A 27,219-nucleotide genomic window follows, 5' to 3' on the forward strand; every position below is an offset into this window, starting at 1 on the left:
CTGTCGAAGAGTCAAAAAACCAAATACAGGAGGCCCTATTGATCGCCCATACCGAAAACTGCCAGATTGAATGTTCCTGGGGAAGACAAAGCAGAGAGCTAAAAAAAAAATACATTTCAAACCAACTTTCTACATCACTTGAAAATGTCCATTCCACTTTCAACGATTAAAATTATCGACCCGAAAAGGCCTCTGCCCCTCGAAACCAAATGACGCTAACTGTTTCAGCACTACGGAGAGCGTCTGTGTTTTCAAAGCGATGTTATTTTGCACATTTCTTCTCAATTTATTCCCAGAAATATTCTTATACGATACCAAAAACTCAATTTTCCATGCAAACATTTGTATGACAACTCTGAAACCGTTTGATAAATGTCTGTCATTATCCCCAAAACTGCAATAACAAAGCTGGAGTTTAAAAGACATTTACACATTCGTGACGGATATTACTCTTACCTTGTCTTTGTTGGGTAACGTTTGAGTGCTGTTAAACGTGTCATTTCCATTAATACTGATCAGTTCTGCATCTGCAGGTGGATACGGTGCGGGAAAAACCACTGCGTCACTCTTCAGTGTGTCTGAACTGAAACACACGTCATACTGCTGAGTAGATTTAGAGTAAGACCAGCTCCCGTCAGGGTGTGTGGTGATCATTGGTGCGCTGTACCTTTTGAAACTGTCGTCTGTCCTGTGGCATTTTACAGCTATTAAACTGATCAGGCTCAATAAAAATATCACTGACACCGAGGCAATGGCGATCAGCAAATACAGGTTTAAATCAGAGAAGCTCTCCTCCTTTCTTGGTACGTTTCTGGATTCAGTCTGGATTTCACCTGTACTTTCAACCACCACTACATCAATAGACACAGTCGCTGACAGTGAGGGTTCTCCGTTATCAGAAACCAACACGACCAACGGGTGAGTTTTCAGGTCATTGTCACTCATTCGCCTCTTAGTCCTTAGTTCCCCGGTGCTGGTTCCGATTCGGAAGAGGTTGGTTCCCTTGGGCTCAGAGATGTGATAAGAAAGCAGCGCATTGTAACCAGAGTCGGAGTCTACTGCCCTGATCTTGGCCACAAAGTAGCCCGCTTCAGCAGAATAGGGAATGTTCTCAGTGTTAACGGAGCCGTGCTCAGAATAGGGCGCGAGAATCCCAGGACTGTTGTCATTCTCATCCAGAATAAAAACGTTCACAGTCACGTTGCTGCTGAGAGGAGGAACACCAGAGTCTGTGGCCTGAACTTTAAACTGGAAAGTTTTTATCTCCTCATAGTTAAAAGACTGCAGACTGACTATATGTCCTGCATCTGAGTTTATATTTACAGATGGTGATATTGGAACACTTTTATCTAATAATGAATACGTCATCTTTGCATTTTCATCTGAATCAGGATCAAAAGCAGACATCGTATAAATGACGTCACCTACCGGACTGTTCTCTTTAACATAAACATTAATAATTGGTTCTGAGAAGCGAGGAGCGTTATCATTCACATCAGAAACGTCTACAGTAATAACTCTGGTGCTGGAGAGAGGCGGGGTCCCTTCATCCTTAGCTGTGATGGTGACATTATACTGAGTAGCACACTCCCTGTCCAGATGCCCGTCGACCACTAACGAATACTCGTTTTTGTGGTTCGACATCAGTTTGAAAGGAACAGACCCTACAAGTTTACTGTTACTGAAGCCATTTTTACCTCCATCTTTATCTGTAACTGTCACCAAGGCAACCACGGTCCCTATATCAGCATCCTCCTTTACTGGGTTTATTAATGACGTCACAGATATTCCGGGAGCATTGTCATTGATATCAATAACTTCAACCAACACTTTAGAATAACCACTGCGGGCCGTGGGGCCTTGGTCCGTCGCTTGCACACGTAGCTCATATGCTGCATTTTCCTCGTGATCTAAATTCGCCTTGACAGTAATCGCACCACTTTGTGAATCTATGGAGAACATGTCTGCATAGTTCACATTTCCACGCTTCATAAAGCTATATAAAATGTCGGCGTGTGGACCCTCGTCTAAATCTGTAGCCTCTAACTTCAATAGTTGTGTCCCTAACGATACATTTTCATTGACACGGACCTTATAGAGTGATTTGCTAAATGTTGGCGAGTTATCATTGACATCTATTACGTGAACAATGATTTGTGACGTCCCAGATCTGGGAGGTTTTCCACCATCTACAGCGGTCAGTGTGAGCTGAATAACGGGCTGTTTCTCTCGGTCTAAAGCTTTCTGCAGCACTAACTCAGCAGACACACTCTGGTCTCCGCCGTTCTGTACATCCAGGGAAAAGTGTTCATTCGGGCTCAGCTTGTAGCTCTTTACCGAGTTACTGCCGGTATCTGCGTCATTCGCTATCGGTAGAGGGTATCTCTCACCGGGTGAAGAAGATTCTGAAATGTTAAATGTATGATATTGTTCAAGGAATGACGGTGCATTGTCATTTACGTCAATAATATTTACTTCAATGCGATGAAGACACACAGGATGGCTCAATATGGCCTGTATATTTAGAGAGCACTTTACCGTATTCGGACAAAGCTCTTCTCTGTCTATTCTCTGGTTAACGAACAGTACTCCTGTTTTCAGATTAGCCTCGAAATACCTCTTACTCTGACCGGAAACAATCTTTAGACCCCTCGACTCAATTTCCTGTATATTGAGGTTTAAATCCTTAGCGAGATTCCCCACAAACTTGCCTTTGTCCACCTCCTCTGAAACGGAGTAAGAGATCTGCGCTACAGACCAGTCAAATAAACAAAGCAACGCGACGCACTGAATCCAAACGCTTTCTCTTTGTCTTCGACAACCCATCGCTGCGTGTACAAAACAAATTAATCCATAAGTCAAAATCGCATATCCATTAAAACCACAAAACGATCCGTTATGTGTATATCAGAGATCCAATACAGCCCACCCGTCTCCGTCTAATGGTGTTTCTCTTCACAAAGCTGGTGACACTTTTCTTTTTTCATTCTGAAAGGAGGAGTCTTAGTTTGTCAATGATGTATCTTCCGTTCGTGGTCTATAGTGACACCGTGTGTTGCTTTTATACATTACTCGTTTAAAATGAAGAGTTTTCTCTGATGTGTTAGAATAGGCCTACAGAGATAACTTCAAATAATCAAACTCGTGTTCGTAATTCACTCAGCGAAAGGTGCATGTATGTAAAAGAACGAACGTTTTTGCTCAAATGAAACACACAGGGAAAGGAGACAAAAAGTCTAGCCACGTTGAACAATAAACTATGTGTTGATTATATTCTGATATCGATGGCAGAAGCTATAAAAATCTAGGACGAGTAGCAGAGCATTGATACGGATAGCTCAAGGATTATCGACATTGTAATGCTGTCAAGGCCGCAAAGACAACTCTGAAAAGCGAAATACCACGGTTTGCACACTTTCAATTTAACCAGTGACAATTATCGGTCTAAAAACATCACTGGACATTGTAAGCACAAAGCACAAACGATTTCAGCCCCATATACAGCAGCCAAAACTATTTCACCGCTTGGTGAACATAGTCATTTGGAAACAAGTATTCACGGTAGCCTATAAATCGTTGATACATTATGCATCCGTAGGCTGAAAGTGGGGACACGTTATATCAATCTGAAACCTGCCATGGTCTAAGCATATCTGCATATTTCCCAATGCCACATATCTCTGTCTGTTTTCGCACTACACAAAACACATTTAAACTGGAAGTGCAGACACATTTAAACATCTGCGGAGGAGAGTTCCTCTTACCTTCTCTTTGCTGGGTAATGTTTGAGTCCTGTCAAACGTGTCATTTCCATTAATACTGATCAGTTCTGCATCTGCAGGTGGATACGGCGCGGGGAAAACCACTACGTCACTCTTCAGTGTGTCTGAACTGAAACACACGTCATACTGCTGAGTAGATTTAGAGTAAGACCAGCTCCCGTCGGGGTGTGTGGTGATCATTGGGGCGCTGTACCTTCTGAAACTGTCGTCTGTCCTGTGGCATTTTACAGCTATTAAACTGATGAGGCTCAGTAAAAATATCACTGACACCGAGGCAATGGCGATCAGCAAATACAGGTTTAAATCAGAGAAGCTCTCCTCCTTTCTTGGTACGTTTCTGGATTCAGTCTGGATTTCACCTGTACTTTCAACCACCACTACATCAATAGACACAGTCGCTGACAGTGAGGGTTCTCCGTTATCAGAAACCAACACGACCAACGGGTGAGTTTTCAGATCATTGTCACTCATTCGCCTCTTAGTCCTTAGCTCCCCGGTGCTGGTTCCGATTCGGAAGAGGTTGGTTCCCTTGGGCTCAGAGATGTGATAAGAAAGCAGCGCATTGTAGCCAGAGTCGGAGTCTACAGCCCTGATCTTGGCCACAAAGTAGCCCGCTTCAGCAGAATAGGGAATGTTCTCAGAGTTAACGGAGCCGTGATCAGAATAGGGCGCGAGAATCACAGGACTGTTGTCATTCTCATCCAGAATAAAAACGTTCACAGTCACGTTGCTGCTGAGAGGTGGAACACCAGAGTCTGTGGCCTGAACTTTAAACTGGAAGGTTTTTATCTCTTCATAGTTAAACGACTGCAGGCTGACTAGAACTCCTGTATCTGAGTTTATATTTACAGATGATGATATTGAAACACTTTTATCTAATAATGAATACGTCACTTTTGCATTTTCATCTGAATCTGGATCAAAAGCAGATATTGTTTTAATGACGTCACCTACCGGACTGTTCTCTTTAACATAGACATTAATAACGGGTTCTGAGAAGCGAGGAGCGTTGTCATTCACATCAGAAACCTGTACAGTAACAACGCTGGTGCTGGAGAGAGGCGGGGTCCCGTCATCCGTAGCTGTGATGGTGACATTATACTGAGCAGCCCTCTCTCTGTCAAGAGGCCCGTCGACCACTAACGAATAATAGTTCTTGTAGTTCGACTTTAGTTTAAAATGAACAGACCCTACAAGTTCACAGTTAGTGAGGCCATTTTGACCTCCATCGTTATCAGTTACTGTCACCAAGGCGACCACTGTCCCCATCTCGGCATCCTCTTTCACTGGACTCATGAGTGACGTCACTAAGATTTCTGGGGCATTGTCATTGACATCAATAACATCAACTAACACTTTACCATGTGCACTGCGAGGTGAATGCCCTCGGTCCATCGCCTGAACTCGAATTTCAAATGCAGGACTATCTTCATGATCCAAATTTCCTTTGACTGTAATTTCACCCGTGTCTGAATTGATGGCGAACATGTTTGAGGGGTCCAGATTTCCACGTTTTAAGAAAGAATACACTATCTCACCATTTACGCTCTCGTCTAAATCTGTTGCAGTGAGAGTTAATATATTTGTCCCAAAAGGCGCATTTTCATGAACACGAACTTTATAAAGCGGCTTAGAAAATACTGGAGAATTGTCATTAACATCAATTACGTTCACTACTATCAGCAATGTCCCAGATCGTGGAGGTTTTCCACCATCTACAGCGGTCAGTGTGAGCTGGATCACGGGCTGTTTCTCTCGGTCTAACGCTTTCTGCAGTACTAACTCAGCAGACACACTCTGCTCTCCACCGCTCTGTACATCCAGGGAAAAGTGTTCATTCGGGCTCAGCTTGTAGCTCTTTACCGAGTTAGCTCCTATGTCTGCGTCATTTGCTATTGGTAGCATATATCGCTCGCCCGGCGTTGAAGACTCAGAGATGTTAAATGTGTGGGATTTTTCAACAAAAGATGGTGTGTTATCATTAATATCTAAAATATTAACCTCAATTCGATGCAGAAGCACAGGATGGCTTAATATGGCTTCCATATTCAAAGAGCACTTTATCGTATTCGGACAAAGCTCCTCTCGGTCTATTCTCTCGTTAATGTAAAGAATCCCTGTTTTTAAATCCGCCTCAAAATACATCTTACTATTTCCGGAAACAATCCTTAGACCCCTGGACTCCAGTTCGTGTACATTAAGGTTCAAATCCTTAGCGAGATTCCCCACAAACGTGCCTTTGTCCACCTCCTCTGAAACGGAGTAAGAGATCTGCGCTGCAGACCAGCCAAATAAACAAAGCAACGCGACGCACTGAATCCAAAAGCTTTCCCTTTGTCTTCGACGATCCATCGCTGCATGTATAAAAACAACTGAATCCAATAAGTAAGGGTCATGTATCCATCAAAACCCGAAGTATTCCGTTAAATGTCGGACATTCTGTACACAGCTCAGCCCTCTCCGTCTCATCACCACGACCGTTTCTCTTCACAACGCCCCTCCGACAGTGACGCTATTCTGTATTTTCCATCAGAGGAGGAGTATAAAAACACATTTGACTTCGCTGCTTTCCGTGGTCTATAGTGACACCCTGTGTTACGTGTTCGATTTCATGTCATTTTATATAATACATAGTTGACCTATTGTGATAGTAGTGAGCAAAGTAGCAAAGATCACTGTGTATAACCAGCGACCAATGTCGTCTCAAATCTGAATCAACTACATGATAGAGTCAACCACACCGTAGAGTTGAACTCGAATACACTTCATGACAAGTGCAAAATATGAAATGTTAAAGATGGGAACATTTAAAATGAGTTATTATTATAGTCAGTTAGAAATAGTAGTAATACAGTTTAGATACAAGGACAACTGTCGTTATTTGATCGCCCATAGAAACTGCCAGATAGAATGTTAACGGGGGAGACAATTCTAGGCAGAGAGGCAGAGAGATGAAACATTTGAAATAAAAATCAACTCTCTACCACTTGAATGAATCCATTCCACTTTCAACGATGATGAGCATTGATTCGAAAAGGCCTCTGCCCCTCGAAACCAAAGAACACTAACCGTTTCAGCACCACGGACAGCGTCTGTACTTTCACAGCGATGTGATTTTCCACATTGTTTTATTTAAAAAAATATATTTAACCTTTATTTAACTAGGCAAGCTAGTTAATAAGAATTATTATTTACAATGACAATCTACCCTGCCAAACCCTAATCCGGACGACGTTGGGGCAATTGTGCGCCGCCCTATGGGACTCCCAATCACGGCCGGTTGTGATACAGCCTTGAAATATTGTTCCCGCAATGTATGTCAATATATATTCTCACAAGATATCAAAAACAAAATTGACCATGCAAACACGTGGAGGCCTATAACTCTGAAGCCATGATACAACTACATTTGACAAATGTCTGTAATTTTGCCAAAAACTGCTATAACAAACTGTGCTGGGGGTTTAAAACATTGTCACATTCGTGAAGCATATTAATCTTACCTTGTCTTTGTTGGGTAATGTTTGAGTCTTGTTAAATGTGTAATTTCCATTAATACTGATCAGTTCTTCATCTGGATACGGCGCGGGAAAAACCACTACGTCACTCTTCAGTGTGTCTGAGTTGAAACACACGTCATACTGCTGAGTAGATTTAGAGTAAGACCAGCTCCCGTCAGGGTGTGTGGTGATCATAGGGGCGCTGTACCTTTTGAAACTGTCGTCTGTCCTGTGGCATTTTACAGCTGTTAAACTGATGAGGCTCAGTAAAAATATCACTGATACCGAGGCAATGGCGATCAGCAAATACAGGTTTAAATCAGAGAAGCTCTCCTCCTTTCTTGGTACATTTCTGTATTGAGTCTGGATTTCACCTGTACTTTCAACCACCACTATATCAATAGACACAGTCGCTGACAGTGAGGGTTCTCCATTATCAGAAACCAACACGACCAACGGGTGGGTTTTCAAGTCATTGTCACTCATTCTCCTCTTAGTCCTTAGTTCCCCGGTGCTGGTTCCGATTCGGAAGAGGTTGGTTCCCTTGGGCTCAGAGATGTGATAAGAAAGCAGCGCATTGTAACCAGAGTCGGAGTCTACAGCCCTGATCTTGGCCACAAAGTAGCCCGCTTCAGCAGAATAGGGAACGTTCTCAGAGTTAACGGAGCCGTGATCAGAATAGGGCGCGAGAATCCCAGGACTGTTGTCATTCTCATCCAGAATAAAAACGTTCACAGTCACGTTGCTACTGAGAGGAGGAACACCAGAGTCTGTGGCCTGAACTTTAAAACTGAATGTTTGTATCTCCTCATAGTTAAAAGACTGCAGGCTGACTATATCTCCTGTATCTGTGTTTATATTGACCATTGTAGACAGCGGTAGTGAGTTGCTGTTAATCTCTAATGAGTAGGTCACATGACTATTTTCACTGGCGTCAGCATCAACTGCAGACACTGTTTTAATTACATCTCCTATCGGACTGTTTTCTTTCACATAAACGTTAATCACGGGGTCTGAGAAGCGAGGAGCATTGTCATTCACATCAGCAACGTGTACAGTAATAACGCTGGTGCTGGAGAGAGGCGGGGTCCCTTCATCCGTAGCTGTGATGGTGACATTATAATGAGAAGCGGTCTCTCTATCAAGAGGCCCATCTACAACTAACGAATAATAGTTTTTATAGTTTGTCTCCAATTTAAAGGGGACTTTATTCTCAACTTCACAATGTACAACCCCGTTTTTGCCACCATCTTTATCTAGGACTGACACGAGAGAAATGGCAGTGCCAACCTTAGCGTTCTCCTTCACTCTGTCTAAGAGTGACGTAACAGTGATCTCAGGGGCATTGTCGTTGAGGTCCACCACTTCTACCAATACTTTACAGTGTGCTGCCATCGGGGGCTGGCCTCTGTCGCTTGCCTCTACCCGGATCTCGAACGCCTTTCTTTCCTCAAAGTCAATATTGCTTTTTACTGTTATAACGCCAGAGTTGGGGTCGATATCGAATATATCTAGAATACGGTCTTGATCTTTATTCCTAAGAGAGTAGACAATCTCACTATTTGTACCTTCATCAGCATCAGTCGCGTTCACAGTGAATACCGTTGTTCCTATGAGCACATTCTCGGAAATTTGAGTCTTATACAAAGAGCTAGTAAATACCGGAAGGTTATCATTAATATCTAAAACATTAACAATAATCTGTGACGTACCAGACCTCTGTGGATTTCCTCCATCTACAGCGGTCAGTGTGAGCTTTATCACAGGCTGTTTCTCTCGATCTAAAGCTTTCTGCAGCACTAACTCAGCAGACACACTACCTCCTCCATTGTGTATGTCAAGAGAGAAGTATTCATTAGGACTAAGCTTGTATGTGCTTACAGCATTCTTACCAACATCCAAATCAGAAGCCTCTGATAAAGTGAATTTAACTCCAGGTAAAGTGTTCTCAGCTACGTTTATAGTTTGTGATTTCGCACTAAACGACGGAGCGTTATCATTAACATCTACAATATTCAGCTCTAAACGGTAAAGCTTCAACGGATTGTTGATAACCGCCTCTACGATGACTGTACATTTCAGATCCTCTGCACAAAGCTCCTCTCTGTCTATTCTTTCATTCACATAGAGAACACCAGTCTTTAGATTTACCTCGAAATACTTTCGCTTGGACCCGGTGACAATCTGAAACATACGCGACTCCAAATCCTGGACATTGAGGTTTAAATCCTTAGCGATATTTCCCACGGAAGTCCCCGGGTTTACCTCCTCTGAGACGGAGAAGGAGAGCTGCCCAGACACCGCTTCCCAGTAACACTCGAGGAGCACAATAACAAAATACGTCACAATAGATATCCTTCTATTCAGTAAAGACATAATTCCATCGAAAGTGAGCTGATCATAGACCCGAAGAGACAATCAAAGCATCGAAAAATATACGTAACAAATTCAGCTTATTTTTGACACTTATGTGTACTCCGCTTCGACCAGTCTCCCTCTCGTCCTGCATCTCTTTGTAACAAAGCCCCGAGAAATCACTTCTCCCTCTGAAACTGGGAGGGGCCTCGAGACCAAATATAATATCTCAATGCCACGGTCAACAGTGACGCCAAGTGGTAAATGTACGAGCTTCAGAAAATCACATAAAATTACATGACACTCAGACAGACACAAGCTAAGCATGATGACCATACAATTCTGAACAAAAATATAAACGCAACATGCAACAATTTCAAAGATGTTACTGATTTACAGTTCATATCAGGAAATCAGTCAATTGAAATAAATTCATTAAGACCTAATCTATGGATTTCACATGACCGGACAGGGGTGCAGCCTGCAGCCATGGAGAGCATAGGCCCACTCACTTCGCAGCCAAGCCCACACACTGGGGAGCTAGGCCCAGCCAAAAAACCTCCTCAACCCCCACCACCACACACAACCCAGACGACCCTGCAAGTGAAGAAGCCAGAAGTGGAGGTCCTGTGAGGGCGTGGATACATGCAGTTATATGGTTGTGAGGCCGGTTGGACCTACTGCCAAATTCTCTAAAGTGACATTGAAGGCAGCTTATGGTAGAGAAATTAACATTTAATTCTCTGAAGACAGATGTGGTGGACATTCCTGTATTCAGCATGCCAATTGCAAGTTCCCTCACAACTTAAGATGTATGTGGCATTGTGCTGTGTGACAAAATTGCACATTTTAAAGTGGCCTTTTGTTGTCCCCAGCACAAGGTGCACCTATGTAATGATAATGCCGTTTAATCAGCTTCTTGTAATGCCACACGTGTCAGGTGGATCGATTATCTTGACAATGGAGAAATGCTTACTAACAAGGATGTAAACAAATTTGTGCACAACATTTTTGAGAAATAAGATTTTTGTGCATATGGAACATTACTGGGATCTTTTGTTTCAGCTCATGAAACATGAGACCAACACTTTACCTGTTGCGTTTATATTTTTGTTCAGTGCATATCTGTGCTCTTGTGTAAGTTTTGTTTACTATAGCAAGGTCTGCTAAACATACAAAAGCAAGCAAAAACCTCCTTTGGCTAAGAAACCTGGCAAAAGAGGACAGGACAAAAACGGGTGGGTTTCAGCACCATGGACAGCGGACACATGATCCTCTAGATAGGGAGCGGATAGTGAACATTTTTGCAACTTGTTGAAGCAGTAAGATCTCAATTATTTAACTGATTATTCAAAAACGCTGTCATAGATATACAATGGGAAGCACGCCAAAGCATACACATGTTTGGCAAAGGGATGGATGGAAACTGATTTCTGTGTGAAATAAAACATTTATTTCTTACCTTCTCTTTGCTGGGTAATGTCTGAGTCCTGTCATACGTGTCATTTCCATTAATACTGGAAAGTTTTTATCTCCTCATAGTTAAAAGACTGCAGGCTGACTATATCTCCAGTGACTGAGTTTATATTGACCATTGTAGACAGCAGCACTGAGTTGCTGTTACTCTCTAAAAATGAGTAGGTCACATGACTATTTTCATTGACGTCAGCATCAACTGCAGACACCGTTTTAATTACATCTCCTACCGGACTGTTCTCTTTAACATAAACATTAATCACGGGTTCTGAGAAGCGAGGAGCGTTGTCATTCACATCAGAAACGTGCACAGTAATAACGCTGGTGCTGAAGAGAGGCGGGGTCCCATCATCCGTAGCTATGATGTTGACATTGTACTGAGAAGCCCTCTCTCTGTCAAGATGCCCATCGACCACTAAAGAGTAATAATTTTTATAGTTCATCTCTAATTTAAAGGGGACTTTATTCTTAACCTCGCAATGTACCAACCCATTTTTGCCACCATCTTTATCGAGGACTGACACGAGTGCAACTGCAGTGCCAACCTTAGCGTCCTCTTTCACTGTGTCTATGAGTGACGTCACAGTGATCTCAGGGGCATTGTCGTTGAGGTCCACCACTTCTACCAATATTTTACAATGAGATGCCATCGGGGGCTGCCCTCTGTCACTCGCCTGGGCACGGATCTCAAATGCAGTATGTTCTTCATAGTCAATATTACCTTTAACTGTAATTGTCCCCGTTTTTGGCTCAATATCGAACATCTGGAGGATATGATCCTTCTCATTTTTGCTGATAGAATAAACAAGGTGACTATTCGTACCCTCATCAAAGTCTGTCGCATTTAAAGTTATGACAGTCGTTCCTATTGGTGCATTTTCAATCATACGTGTCTTGTACAAAGACGTGGTGAAAACTGGAGCGTTATCATTTATATCCAGAACATGAACTATTACTTCCAATGTACCTGACCTTGCTGGATTTCCACCATCTAAAGCGGTCAGTGTGAGCTGGATCACAGGCTGTTTCTCTCGGTCTAAAGCTTTCTGCAATACTAACTCAGCAGACACACTCTCACCCCCTTTGTGCACCGCTAAGGAAAAATGCTGGCTAGGGCCCAGTTTGTATGTATTGAGAGCATTCTTTCCAACATCTACATCAGATGCGTCTAACAACGGAAATCGTACCCCTGGAAAAGTGTTTTCAGCAATGTCTATAGTTTGTGATTTCGCTCGGAAAGATGGAGCATTATCATTAACATCTAAAATATTAATTTCTACACGGTAGAGTTTCAACGGATTGTTGATAACGGCCTCTACACTGACTGTACATTTAGGAGCATTTGCACAGAGCTCCTCCCTGTCGATTCTCTCATTCACATAGAGAACACCAGTCTTAAGATTTACCTCGAAATACTTTCTCTTGGACCCGGTGACAATCTGAAACATACGCGACTCCAACTCCAGGACATTGAGGTTTAGATCCTTAGCGATATTTCCCACGGAAGTCCCCGGGTTTACCTCCTCTGAGACGGAGTAGGAGAGCTGCCCGGACACCGCTTCCCAGTAACACTCCAGCAGCACAAGCACTAAATACGTCACAATAGAGCTCCTTCTATTTGGTAAAGACATATTTCCATCGAAGGTGTGCCAAGCATAGATCCAAAGATACGAATATTTGTCAAACAATCAAAGCTTCGAGAAATATGTTTCCAATCCAGATTTTTTACATGGTAAACATTGATGTTGCCTCCGACCAGTCTCTGTCTCTTTCTCTCACTCACCCTGCGTCTCTTTGTAACAAAGCCCCGAGAAATGTTCTCACCCTCTGAAACTGGGAGGGGCCTCGAGACACCAAAAACAATATCTCATTGCCACGGTCAACAGTGACGCCAAGTGGGGCATTTACGCAACAATGTATGAGCTTAGATTATCAAATTACATTACATTTCAGAAAACCCAGACACAAGCCAAGGCTGGTGATCATAATATCTCATTACAAGTGTAAGTTAATATGAGTAGCTCTAATAAATGTACTAAGCGCAATCACCTCATTAGCTCAAACACCAAGAAAAATACCATTATCCGTTTCAGCACCATGGACAGCACACGGACGTTTATATTTACAACGGGTAAAGAACACACCATTTTTACAATTTACATAGGCAGTTAAACGTACATTAAAGAGCGAACGACAACACCATCAAAATACCTTAAAAAGCACAACAAAGCAGAGTAAATGCTCAGTAAATGACAGGAGAACAGAATATGTATGTGCTAATTGAAAACATGATGTCTTACCTTGTCTTTGCTGGGTAATGTTTGAGTCCTGTTAAACGTGTCATTTCCATTAATACTGATCAGTTCTGCATCTGCAGGTGGATACGGTGCGGGGAAAACCACTACGTCACTCTTCAGTGTGTCTGAGCTGAAACACACGTCATACTGCTGAGTAGATTTAGAGTAAGACCAGCTCCCGTCAGGGTGTGTGGTGATCATTGGGGCGCTGTACCTTCTGAAACTGTCGTCTGTCCTGTGGCATTTTACAGCTATTAAACTGATCAGGCTCAGGAAAAATATTACTGACACCGAGGCAATGGCGATCAGTAAATACAGGTTTAAATCAGAGAAGCTCTCGTCCTTTCTTGGTACGTTTCTGTATTGAGTCTGGATTTCACCTGTACTTTCAACCACCACTACATCAATAGACACAGTCGCTGACAGTGAGGGTTCTCCATTATCAGAAACCAACACGACCAACGGGTGGGTTTTCAAGTCATTGTCACTCATTCTCCTCTTAGTCCTTAGTTCCCCGGTGCTGGTTCCGATTCGGAAGAGGTTGGTTCCCTTGGGCTCAGAGATGTGATAAGAAAGCAGCGCATTGTAACCAGAGTCGGAGTCTACAGCCCTGATCTTGGCCACAAAGTAGCCCGCTTCAGCAGAATAGGGAACGTTCTCAGAGTTAACGGAGCCGTGATCAGAATAGGGCGCGAGAATCCCAGGACTGTTGTCATTCTCATCCAGGATAAAAACGTTCACAGTCACGTTGCTGCTGAGAGGAGGAACACCAGAGTCTGTGGCCTGAACTTTAAACTGGAAAGTTTTTATCTCCTCGTAGTTAAAAGACTGCAGGCTGACTATATCTCCAGTGACTGAGTTTATATTGACCATTGTAGACAGCGGTACTGAGTTGTTTTTACTCTCTAAGAATGAGTAGGTCACATGACTATTTTCATTGACGTCAGCATCAACTGCAGACACGGTTTTAATGACTTCTCCTACCGGACTGTTCTCTTTAACATAAACGTTAATCACGGGTTCTGAGAAGCGAGGAGCATTGTCATTCACATCAGCAACGTGTACAGTAATAACGCTGGTGCTGGAGAGAGGCGGGGTCCCTTCATCCGTAGCTGCGATGGTAACATTGTAATGAGACGCGCTCTCTCTGTCTAGAGGACCATTTACTACTAATGAAAAATAGTTTTTATAGTTTGTCTCCAATTTAAAAGGGACTTTATTCTTAACCTCACAATGTACCAACCCATTTTTGCCACCGTCTTTGTCGAGGACTGACACGAGAGCAATTGCAGTGCCCACCTTAGCGTCCTCTTTTACTGTGTCTAAGAGTGACGTTACTGATATCTCAGGGGCATTATCGTTTATGTCTAGTACTTCAATCAACAATTTGGAGTGAGATGTCATCGGAGGGTTGGCCCCATCATTTGCTTGAAGACGGATTTCAAAAGCTTTGTTTTCTTCAAAATCTATTTGTCTTTTGTTTGTAACAGTCCCAGTTTTTGTGTCTACTACAAAAATATCAGCAAAGTTGCCTTTTCCAAACTCGCTAAATGAAAAAAACACTTCACCATTTGGTCCTGCATCTAAATCAGTAGCATTCAGTGTTATTATAGAGTTTCCAATCGGTACGTTTTCATAAACACTGGCTTTGTACAGCGATTTACTGAAAACAGGTGGGTTGTCGTTTATGTCTAACACATTAACTATAACAGCCATACTACCAGACTTCGGTGGATTTCCGCCATCTACAGCGGTCAGTGTGAGCTGGATCACAGGCTGTTTCTCTCGGTCTAAAGCTTTCTGCAGCACTAACTCAGCAGACACACTCTCTCCTCCTTTGTGTGTAGCTAGAGAAAAATATTCATTGTGACTAAGCTTGTATGTACTAACGGTATTCTTACCAACATCCGCATCATGAGAGGATTTTAGGGGGAATTTAGCACCGGTTAGTGTGTTTTCTGTTATATTGATATGTTGGGACCTCGTAGGAAAAGACGGGGAATTATCATTAACATCTATAATATTTATTTCTATTCGATAAAGCTTCAACGGATTGCTGATAACAGCCTCTACACGGACTGTACATGTTAGATCCTCCGCACAGAGCTCCTCTCTGTCGATTCTCTCATTCACATAGAGAACACCAGTCTTTAGATTTACCTCGAAATACTTTCTCTTGGACCCGGTGACAATCTGAAACATACGCGACTCCAACTCCAGGACATTAAGGTTTAGATCCTTAGCGATATTTCCCACGGAAGTCCCCGGGGTTACCTCCTCTGAGACGGAGTAGGAGAGCTGCCCGGACACCGCTTCCCAGTAACACTCCAGCAGCACAAGCACCAAATACGTCACAATAGAGCTCCTTCTATTCGGTAAAGACATAATTCCATCGAATGTGAGCCACGCATAGATCAAAAGAGATGAGTATCCTTCAATCAATCAAAGCATAAAACAATACATTAATCAAATCGAATTTCTACACGGTAAACACCATGTCGCCTCCGACAGCAGTATCTCTCTCGTTCTTCCTCTCTTTGTAACAAAGCCCCGATAAATCTCCTCACCCTCTGATGCTGGGAGGAGCCTAGAGACTCACATATAAAATCTCAAAGCCACGGTCAATAGTGACGCCACGTGGCACCGGAACGAATTTACAATAATTATTCAGAAAATCACATTATTCTACGACACAAAGGCAAAACCTGTGCATTTGAACAATAATATATCCGATAACTTAATTTAAGTTCTGCACTACATGTCAGGGTCTACTAAATACAGGCCTACAAAACGACAAAAAAGATATTCGCTCAAGTAAACAACCAATGTTTGAGCACGATGGCTTTCAGCACCATGGACAGAGCACTAAAGTTTGAATTTACAGCGGGTAAAAACCAAGCCGTATTTAAAACTTGTAAAGTAATTAAGAAGTCCGTTATTTCACTGAACATTCAGATGAGACAGTAAAGTAAATGTCAACGTCATCAAAACATTGAGAAGCATGAAACAAGGAAAACATGTTCAGTAAAGAATAGAAAAGTATTACTATGTTTAGAAAAAAACGGTATTTCTTACCTTCTCTTTGTTGGGTAATGTCTGATTCCTGTTAAACGTTTCGTTGCCGTTAATACTGATCAGTTCTGCATCTGCAGGTGGATACGGTGCGGGGAAAACCACTACGTCACTCTTCAGTGTGTCTGAGTTGAAACACACGTCATACTGCTGAGTAGATTTAGAGTAAGACCAGCTCCCGTCAGGGTGTGTGGTGATCATTGGGGCGCTGTACCTTTTGAAACTGTCGTCTGTCCGTAAGCATTTTACAGCTATTAAACTGATCAGGCTCAATAAAAATATCACTGATACCGAGGCAATGGCGATCAGCAAATACAGGTTTAAATCAGAGAAGCTCTCCTCCTTTCTTGGTACATTTCTGTATTGAGTCTGGATTTCACCTGTACTTTCAACCACCACTACATCAATAGACACAGTCGCTGACAGTGAGGGTTCTCCGTTATCAGAAACCAACACGACCAACGGGTGAGTTTTCAAGTCATTGTCACTCATTCGCCTCTTAGTCCTTAGTTCCCCGGTGCTGGTTCCGATTCGGAAGAGGTTGGTTCCCTTGGGCTCAGAGATGTGATAAGAAAGCAGCGCATTGTAGCCAGAGTCGGAGTCTACAGCCCTGATCTTGGCCACAAAGTAGCCCGCTTCAGCAGAATAGGGAATGTTCTCACTGTTAACGGAGCCGTGATCAGAATAGGGCGCGAGAATCCCAGGACTGTTGTCATTCTCATCCAGAATAAAAACGTTCACAGCCACGTTGCTGCTGAGAGGAGGAACACCAGAGTCTGAGGCCTGAACTTTAAAATGGAAAGTTTTTATCTCCTCATAGTTAAAAGACTGCAGGCTGACTATATCTCCGGTATCTGAATTTATATTGACCATTGTAGACAGCGGTAGTGAGTTGTTGTTCATCTCTAAGAATGAGTAGGTCACGTGACTATTTTCACTGACGTCAGCATCAACTGCAGACACTGTTTTGATTAGCTCGCCTATCGGACTGTTCTCTTTAACATAAACGTTAATCACGGGGTCTGAGAAGCGAGGAGCATTGTCATTCACATCAGCAACGTGTACAGTAATAACGCTGGTGCTGGAGAGAGGCGGGGTCCCTTCATCCGTAGCTGTGATGGTGACATTATAATGAGAATCACTCTCTCTGTCAAGAGGCCCATCTACAACTAACGAATAATAGTTGTTGTAGTTTGTCTCTAATTTAAAAGGGACCTTATTCTTAACCTCACAACGGACAACTCCATTTTTTCCACCATCTTTATCGAGGACTGACACGAGAGCAATGGCAGTGCCAACCTTGGCGTCCTCCTTCACTGTGTCTAAGAGTGACGTCACCGTGATCTCAGGGGCATTGTCGTTGAGGTCCACCACTTCCACCAACACTTTACAGTGCGCTGCCATCGGGGGCTGGCCTCTGTCACTCGCCTGGGCACGGATCTCAAACGCAGGTATTTCCTCGAAGTCAATTTTCCCTTTAACTGTAATGATACCTGTTTTAGAGTCTATTTGAAATATATCTAAGAAATGGTCCTGTTCCTTGCTCCTAAGAGAGTACACAATTTCACTATTTGTACCTTCATCGACATCGGTGGCATTTAAGGTGATGATCGTTGTGCCAAGGGGCACATTTTCCAAAATTCGGGTCTTGTATAATGAATTACTAAAAACTGGAGCGTTATCATTGTTATCCAAAACATGAACAATAATCTGTGACGTACCAGACTTCGGAGGGTTTCCTCCATCGACAGCGGTCAGTGTGAGCTTTATCACAGGCTGTTTCTCTCGGTCTAAAGCTTTCTGCAGCACTAACTCAGCAGACACACTACCTCCCCCTTTGTGTGTATCAAGCGAGAAGTATTCATTCGGACTAAGCTTGTATGTGCTTACAGCATTCTTACCCACATCAGCATCAGAGGCCTCCGACAGAGCGAATCTAAGTCCAGGTAATGTGCTCTCAGCAATGTCTAATGTTTGAGAATGTATTCTAAAAGACGGATCATTATCATTAACGTCTAAAATTTTAATTTCTAGACGGTAAAGCATCAACGGATTGTTTATAACGGCCTCTACGCTGACTGTACATTTCGAAGACTTCGCACAGAGCTCCTCTCTGTCTATTCTCTCATTCACATAGAGAACACCAGTCTTTAGATTTACCTCGAAATACTTTCTCTTGGACCCGGTGATAATCTGAAACATACGCGACTCCAACTCCAGGACATTGAGGTTTAGATCCTTAGCGATATTTCCCACGGAAGTCCCCGGGTTTACCTCCTCTGAGACGGAGTAGGAGAGCTGCCCGGACACCGCTTCCCAGTAACACTCCAGCAGCACAAGCACTAAATACGTCACAATAGAGCTCCTTCTATTCGACAAAGACATCATTTTATCGAACGTGAGCCGAGCATAGATCCAAACAAACGATTATGCGTCAATTAATCCAAGCATCGAAAAAGAATGTTTAAAATCCAGCTGAATATTTTTACGGTAAACGCTGATGTGGCTTCCGACCACTCCGTTTCTCTCTCGTCCTGGGTCTCTTTGTAACAAAGCCCTGAAAAGTCTTCCCACCCTCTGAATCTGGGAGGGGCCTCGAGACTCGAATATAATATCTTAATGCCATGGTCAATAGTGACGCCAGGTGGTGAATGCACAAGCATACACCAACTCCGAATATCACAATGACACCCATCCAAACACAATATAAGCATGACGACGACACATTTATGTGCTATTTCATATGAAAATGTCTGCTAAAATGTCTGCTAATTATAGCAAAAAAACGCATTCACAACACAACTTCAAATAACTGGCAAAATCACGCAGCCGAAGACTTTGATGATTTTCAGCACCATGGACAGCACCCGTGTGCTTCACTTCACAGCACGAGAACAGTAAAACATTTGAACTTTTACAGGCAGCAAGATCTCTATTATTTCATTGAACATTCAAATGAGAAAGAAAGATCAACGTCATACAAAGACATTAAGAAGTACAAAAAAGACAGAAAAAAATTATAATTGAAGGATATGAGACTAATTGATTTCTGGGTAAAGTGAAAACTATGTTACTTACCTCGTCCTTGTTGGGTAATGTTTGAGTCCTGTTAAACGTGTCATTTCCATTAATACTGATCAGTTCTGCATCTGCAGGCGGAAATTGTGGGGGAAAAACCACTACGTCACTCTTCAGTGTGTCTGAGTTGAAACACACGTCATACTGCTGAGTAGATTTAGAGTAAGACCAGCTCCCGTCAGGGTGTGTGGTGATCATTGGGGCGCTATATCTTTTAAAACTGTCGTCTGTCCGTAAGCATTTTACAGCTATTAAACTGATCAGGCTCAGTAAAAATATCACTGACACCGAGGCAATGGCGATCAGCAAATACAGGTTTAAATCAGAGAAGCTCTCCTCCTTTCTTGGTACGTTTCTGGATTCAGTCTGGATTTCACCTGTACTTTCAACCACCACTACATCAATAGACACAGTCGCTGACAGTGAGGGTTCTCCGTTATCAGAAACCAACACGACCAACGGGTGAGCTTTCAGGTCATTGTCACTCATTCGCCTCTTAGTCCTTAGTTCCCCGGTGCTGGTTCCGATTCGGAAGAGGTTGGTTCCCTTGGGCTCAGAGATGTGATAAGACAGCAGCGCATTGTAGCCAGAGTCGGAGTCTACAGCCCTGATCTTGGCCACAAAGTAGCCCGCTTCAGCAGAATAGGGAATGTTCTCAGTGTTAACGGAGCCGTGCTCAGAATAGGGCGCGAGAATCCCAGGACTGTTGTCATTCTCATCCAGAATAAAAACGTTCACAGTCACGTTGCTGCTGAGAGGAGGAACACCAGAGTCTGAGGCCTGAACTTTAAACTGGAAAGTTTTTATCTCCTCGTAGTTAAAAGACTGCAAACTGACTATATCTCCTGTCACTGAGTTTATATTGACCATTGTCGACAGCGGTACTGAGCTGCTTTTACTCTCTAAGAATGAGTAGGTCACCTGACTATTTTCATTGACGTCAACATCAACTGCAGACACTGTTGTGATTATCCCACCTACCGGACTGTTCTCTTTCACATAAACATTAATCACGGGTTCTGAGAAGCGAGGAGCGTTGTCATTCACGTCATAAAGGTTAACAGTAATAACACGGGTGCTGGAGAGAGGCGGGGTCCCTTCATCCGTAGCTGTGATGGTGACATTATAATGAGAATCACTCTCTCTGTCAAGAGGCCCATCTACAACTAACGAATAATAGTTGTTATAGTTTGTCTCCAATTTAAAAGGGACCTTATTCTTAACCTCACAACGGACAACTCCATTTTTTCCACCATCTTTATCGAGGACTGACACGAGAGCAATTGCAGTGCCAACCTTGGCGTCCTCCTTCACTGTGTCTAAGAGTGACGTCACAGTGATCTCAGGGGCATTGTCGTTGAGGTCCACCACTTCTACCAATACTTTACAGTGTGCTGCCATTGGGGGCTGGCCTCTGTCACTCGCCTGGGCACGGATCTCAAAGGCAGGGTGTTCCTCAAAATCTATATTGCTTTTAATTGTTAAAGTCCCTGTATTTGGGTCAAGATGGAAAACATCTAGTACATGGTCCTGATCTTCTTTGTTCAGAGTATATACAATGTCACTGTTCGTTCCTTCATCTGGGTCTGTCGCGTTAAGAGTTAATAATGTTGTCCCAAGCGGCACATTTTCAAAAATTAGAGTCTTATACAACGATTTTGTAAACACCGGGGTGTTGTCATTAATATCCAGCACATTAATTATTATGTCTGAAGTACCAGACTTCGGAGGATTTCCTCCATCTACAGCGGTCAGTGTGAGCTGGATCACAGGCTGTTTCTCTCGGTCTAAAGCTTTTTGCAGCACTAACTCAGCAGACACACTACCTCCTTTATGAACCGCTAAGGAAAAATATTCATTAGAACTAAGCTTGTATGTATTGATACCGTTCTTCCCCACATCAGCATCGTAGGCCGATAGTAGGGGGAATTTAACCCCAGGCAATGCGTTCTCTGCAATGTCTTTACTTTGTGATTTAGCACTGAAAGATGGGGCATTATCATTAACATCTAAAATGTTAATTTCTATACGGTAGAGTTTCAACGGATTGTTGATAATAGCTTCTACACTGACAGTACATTTCGGAGCCTTCGCACAGAGCTCATCCCTGTCGATTCTCTCATTCACATAGAGAACACCAGTCTTTAGATTTACCTCGAAATACTTTCCCTTGGACCCGGTGACAATCTGAAACATGCGAGACTCCAAATCCAGGATATTGAGGTTTAGATCCGTAGCGATATTTCCCACAGAAGTCCCCGGGTTTACCTCCTCTGAGACAGAGTAGGAGAGCTGCCCGGACACCGCTTCCCAGAAAAAACACTCCAACAGCAAAAGCACTGAATACGTCACAACATATCTCCTATTCGGTAAAGACATAATTCCATCGAAGGTGAGCCAAGCATAGATCCAAAGATACGAATATCTGTCAAACAATCAAAGCTTCGAGAAATATGTTTCCAATCCAGAATTTGTTCACGGTAAAAACTGATGTGGCTTCCGACCAGTCTCTGTCTCTCTCTCTCTCATCCTGCGTCTCTTTGTAACAAAGCCCCGAGAAATGTCCTCACCCTGTGAAACGGGGAGGGGCCTCAAGACACAAAATACAATATCTCAATGCCACGGTCAACAGTGACGCCACGTGGGGAATGTATGAGCTTACACTAACTCCGTTTTTATTTGTTTGCCTACACGCCATGACACACAAACACTAAATCTGAATGAAGGCCATCATATCTGAGCACATGTAGGCCATGTTCTTCTTCATATGAAAAGTTGTAAATGGAGTAAAGGCAAAAAAAAGCGCATCCACTACATTAGTTCAAACAACTGGCAAAAACAGGAAGCGAAAGACCGTAATATGTTTCAGCACCTTGGACAGAGCACGTATGTTTCTCTTGACAGCGAGCGAAAAGCAAGGAGTTTATTTCAACTTGTGAAGGCAGTAAGATGTTCTCTATTTCATACAAATAATTTCAATGAGACAGCGAATCAAATGACTGCATCATCCAAACACAATGAGAAGCACATCAAAGCAAATGTGTATTTTAAGGATAGGAGAAAAACACATTTCTGGTACAACTGAAAACTTAATTTCTTACCTTTTCTTTGTTGGGAAATGTTTGAGTCCTGTCAAACGTGTCATTTCCATTAATACTGATCAGTTCTGCATCTGCAGGTGGATACGGTGCGGGGAAAACCACTACGTCACTCTTCAGTGTGTCTGAGCTGAAACACACGTCATACTGCTGAGTAGATTTAGAGTAAGACCAGCTCCCGTCAGGGTGTGTGGTGATCATAGGGGCGCTGTACCTTCTGAAACTGTCGTCTGTCCTGAAGCATTTTACAGCTATTAAACTGATCAGGCTCAATAAAAATATCACTGACACCGAGGCAATTGCGATCAGCAAATACAAGTTTACATCAGAGACGCTCTCCTCCTTTCTTGGTACATTTCTGTATTGAGTCTGGATTTCACCTGTACTTTCAACCACCACTACATCAATAGACACAGTCGCTGACAGTGAGGGTTCTCCGTTATCAGAAACCAACACCACCAACGGGTGAGCTTTCAGGTCATTGTCACTCATTCGCCTCTTAGTCCTTAGCTCCCCTGTGCTGGTTCCGATTCGGAAGAGGTTGGTTCCCTTGGGCTCAGAGATGTGATAAGAAAGCAGCGCATTGTAACCAGAGTCGGAGTCTACAGCCCTGATCTTGGCCACAAAGTAGCCCGCTTCAGCAGAATAGGGAATGTTCTCAGAGTTAACGGAGCCGTGATCAGAATAGGGCGCGAGAATCCCAGGACTGTTGTCATTCTCATCCAGAATAAAGACGTTCACAGTCACGTTGCTGTTGAGCGGAGGAACACCAGAGTCTGTGGCCTGAACTTTAAACTGGAAAGTTTGTATCTCCTCATAGTTAAAAGACTGCAGGCTGACTATATCTCCTGTATCTGAGTTTATATTGACCATTGTAGACAGCAGCACTGAGTTGCTGTTACTCTCTAAGAATGAGTAGGTCACATGGGCATTTTCATTGACGTCAACATCAACTGCAGACACTGTTGTGATTATCTCTCCTATTTGACTGTTCTCTTTCACATAAACATTAATCACGTCTTCTGAGAAGCGAGGAGCGTTGTCATTCACATCAGAAACGTGCACAGTAATAACGCTGGTGCTGAAGAGAGGCGGGGTCCCATCATCCGTAGCTATTATGTTGACATTGTAATGAGAATCACTCTCTCTGTCAAGATGCCCATCGACCACTAAAGAATAATAATTTTTATAGTTTGTTTCTAACTTAAAAGGGACCTCGTTCTCAACCGTACAATGCACCACTCCGTTTTTGCCACCATCTTTATCGAGAATAGACACGAGAGCAATGGCAGTGCCCTCCTTCGCATCCTCCTTCACTGTGTGTAAGAGTGACGTCACAGTGATCTCAGGGGCATTGTCGTTGAGGTCCACCACATCTACCAGTATTTTACAATGAGATGCCATCGGGGGCTGGCCTCTGTCACTCGCCTGGGCACGGATCTCAAAGGCAGGGTGTTCCTCAAAATCTATTTCGCCTTGAACTGTTATTGTCCCTGTATTTGGGTCAATGTAGAAAACATCTAAAATATGGTCCTGATCTTTTTTGCTCAGAGAATATATTATCTCGCTGTTCGTTCCTTCATCGGCGTCTGTCGCGTTAAGAGTTAATAATGTTGTCCCAATCGGCACATTTTCCAAAATTAGAGTCTTATACAACGATTTTGTAAACACCGGTGTGTTGTCATTAATATCCAGCACATTAATTATTATGTCTGAAGTACAAGACTTCGGAGGATTTCCTCCATCTACAGCGGTCAGTGTGAGCTGGATCACAGGCTGTTTCTCTCGGTCTAAAGCTTTCTGCAGCACTAACTCAGCAGACACACTACCTCCTCCTTTATGAACCGCTAAGGAAAAATGTTCATTAGAACTAAGCTTGTATGTATTGATACCGTTCTTCCCCACATCAGCATCGTAGGCCGATAGTATGGGGAATTTAACCCCAGGCAATACGTTCTCTGCAATGTCTATACTTTGTGATTTAGCAGTGAAAGTCGGTGCATTATCATTAACATCTAAAATATGAATTTCTACACGGTAAAGCTTCAACGGATTGTTGATAACGGCCTCTATACTGACTATACATTTCGGAACCTTCGCACAGAGCTCCTCTCTATTTATTCTCTCATTCACATAGATAACACCAGTCTTTAGATTTACCGCGAAATACTTTCTCTTGGATCCGGTGACAATCTGAAACATACGAGACTCCAAATCCGGGACATTGAGGTTTAGATCCTTAGCGATATTTCCCACGGAAGTCCCCGGGTTTACCTCCTCTGAGACGGAGTAGGAGAGCTGCCCGGACACCGCTTCCCAGTAACACTCCAGCAGCACAAGCACTAAATACGTCACAATAGAGCTCCTTCTATTTGGTAAAGACATATTTCCATCGAAGGTGTGCCAAGCATAGATCCAAAGAGATGAAATTATGTTTTAAAAAAAATCAAGGTTTTGAATAAGGTATTTGTCAAATCCAACTACATTTGTAGACGGTATAAACAGACTGATCTATTCTCCGACTAGTCTCTCTCACGCCCTGTGTCTCTTTGTAACAAAGCCACAAAATATCTCCTCACCCTCTGAAACCGGGAGGGACCAAGATAGGTGAACATTTCTCACACTAACGGTCAACAGTGACGACAAGTGGTGAAAAAGGCAACATTCAAGTGCCTTCAAAACCCAGCGGATAGAGTGTATAATGCAAGTTCCAGAAAGCACGAATCCAATAATCAAATCTGAACAAATAACAACCATGAACGTGAATATCTGGAAGTGAAGTGTATTTTTCAGGCGATATTGAATAGCTTACAGCACCAGTAGCCCATACAGTTGCCATGACGCCCAATTGGCAGACTAAGTAGAGTTCCTATCAATACATTATGTACACATTTAGTTATTTTTTGTTATTTTTTGTTATACAGTACCAGTCAAAAGTTCGAACACACCAACTTATTCAAGAGTTGTTCTTTATTTTTACATTGTAGAATAATAGTGAAGAGATCAAAACTATGAAATAACACATGTGGAATCATGTAGTAACCAAAAAAGTGTTAAATAAATCAAAATGTATTTTATATCTGAGATTCTTCAAAGTAGCCACTTGATGACAGCTTTGCACACTCTTGGCATTCTCTCAACCAGCTTCATGAGATAGACACCTGCATTTCACCGGCATTTCAATTAACTTCTTGAGTGTAGGGGGCAGGATTTTCATTTTTGGCTAAAAAACGTACCCATTTGAAACTGCCTATTTCTCAGGCCCAGAAACTAGAATATGCATATAATTGTCAGATTAGGATAGAAAACACTCTAAAATTTCCAAAACTGTCAAAATATTGTCTGTGAGTATAACAGAACTGATATTGCTGGCGAAAACCTGAGGAAAATCAAACCAGGAAGTGCTGTTTCTCCTGAAAGCTCTCTGTTCCATTGGATGCCTTGCCTCCATTTAAAGGGATATCAAACAGATTCCTTTTCATATGGCTTCCTCAAGGTGTCAACAGTTTTTAGACATAGTTTCAGGCTTTTATTTTGAAAAATGAGCGAGAAAGATAACATTGCGTCAGTGGATAGCTGGGTGTTCGCAGAGTTTTGCTTGCGCAACCGAGTGGGGCAGTCATTGTCTCTGCTGCAGAGGATACGTTCATTAGAGTTAACTGCACCTCAGATTTCAGCCCAAATAACTGCTTCACAGAGTTCAAGTAACAGACACATCTCATCATTAACTGTATAGAGGAGACTGTGTTAATCATGCCTTCATGATTGAATTGCTGTAAAGAAACCACTACAAAAGGACACCAATAAGTAAAATATACTTTTTTTGTGGCAAGAAACACAAGCAATGGATATTAGAAAGGTGGAAATCTGTCCTTTGGTCTGATGAGTCCAAATTTGAGATTTTTGCACCGTGTCTTTGTGAGATGCAGAGTAGGTGAACGAATGATCTCCGCATGTGTGGTTCCCACCGTGAAGCATGGAGGAGGAGGTGTGGTGGCGCTTTTCTGATGACACTGTCAGTGATTTATTTAGAATTCAAGGCACATTTGGCTACCAGTATGGCTACCACAGCATTCTGCAGCAATATGCCAGCCCATCTGGTTTTCACTTAGTGGGACAATAATTAGTTTTTCAACAGGACAATGACCCAAAACACACCTCCAGACTGTGTAAGGGCTATTTGACCAAGGAGAGTGATAGAGTGCTGCATTAGATGACCTGGCCTCCACAATCACCCAACCTCAACCCAACTGAGACAGTTTGGGATGAGTTGGACCGTGGAGCGAAGGAAAAGCAGCCAACAAGTGATCAGCATATGTGGCAACTCCTTCAAGACTGTTGGAAAAGCATTCCTCATGAAGCTGGTTGAGAGAATGCCAAGAGTGTGCAAAGCTGTCATCAAGACAAAGGGTGGCTACTTTGAAGAATCTCAAATATAAAATATATTTTGATTTGTCTAACACTTTTTTGGTTACTACATGATTCCATATGTGTTATTTCATAGTTTTGAGTTCTTCACTATTATTCTACAATATAGAAAATAGTGAAAATAAAGAAAAAC

The 27,219-nt window shown here is 42.7% G+C and overlaps 3 protein-coding genes across 13 annotated transcripts in view; all 3 read right to left on the reverse strand.

Moving 5' to 3' along the window:
• LOC139366191 (protocadherin alpha-C2-like) overlaps positions 1–27,219 on the reverse strand; it is a 216,337-nt gene that overhangs the window by 72,890 nt on the left and 116,228 nt on the right. Inside the window, exon 1 of one of the 11 annotated variants that reach the window (XM_071103396.1) lies at positions 16,486–18,870. The exons of 7 other annotated variants lie outside the window; for them this stretch is intronic. In XM_071103396.1, the coding sequence (XP_070959497.1) occupies positions 16,486–18,870 (2,385 nt within the window). Of the gene's footprint in view, positions 1–456; positions 2,939–7,285; positions 9,767–13,413; positions 15,911–16,485; positions 18,871–27,219 lie in introns of those variants that run through there. 3 more of the 11 variants (XM_071103398.1, XM_071103400.1, XM_071103403.1) reach the window with 3 other exon arrangements.
• Positions 3,585–6,134, reverse strand: LOC139365762 (protocadherin alpha-8-like). Its single transcript, XM_071102846.1, has 2 exons — positions 3,765–6,134; positions 3,585–3,599 (listed from the first exon to the last, which is right to left on the reverse strand). The coding sequence occupies exons 1-2, from the start codon at positions 6,132–6,134 to the stop codon at positions 3,585–3,587; spliced, it is 2,385 nt and encodes a 794-aa protein (XP_070958947.1).
• Positions 22,457–25,158, reverse strand: LOC139365938 (protocadherin alpha-8-like). The gene has a single exon (XM_071102996.1). The coding sequence runs from the start codon at positions 25,041–25,043 to the stop codon at positions 22,650–22,652; it is 2,394 nt and encodes a 797-aa protein (XP_070959097.1). The 5' UTR covers positions 25,044–25,158; the 3' UTR covers positions 22,457–22,649.

Source organism: Oncorhynchus clarkii, chromosome 14, assembly GCF_045791955.1.
Source record: "Oncorhynchus clarkii lewisi isolate Uvic-CL-2024 chromosome 14, UVic_Ocla_1.0, whole genome shotgun sequence".
In the NCBI taxonomy this organism is placed as follows: domain Eukaryota; kingdom Metazoa; phylum Chordata; class Actinopteri; order Salmoniformes; family Salmonidae; genus Oncorhynchus; species Oncorhynchus clarkii.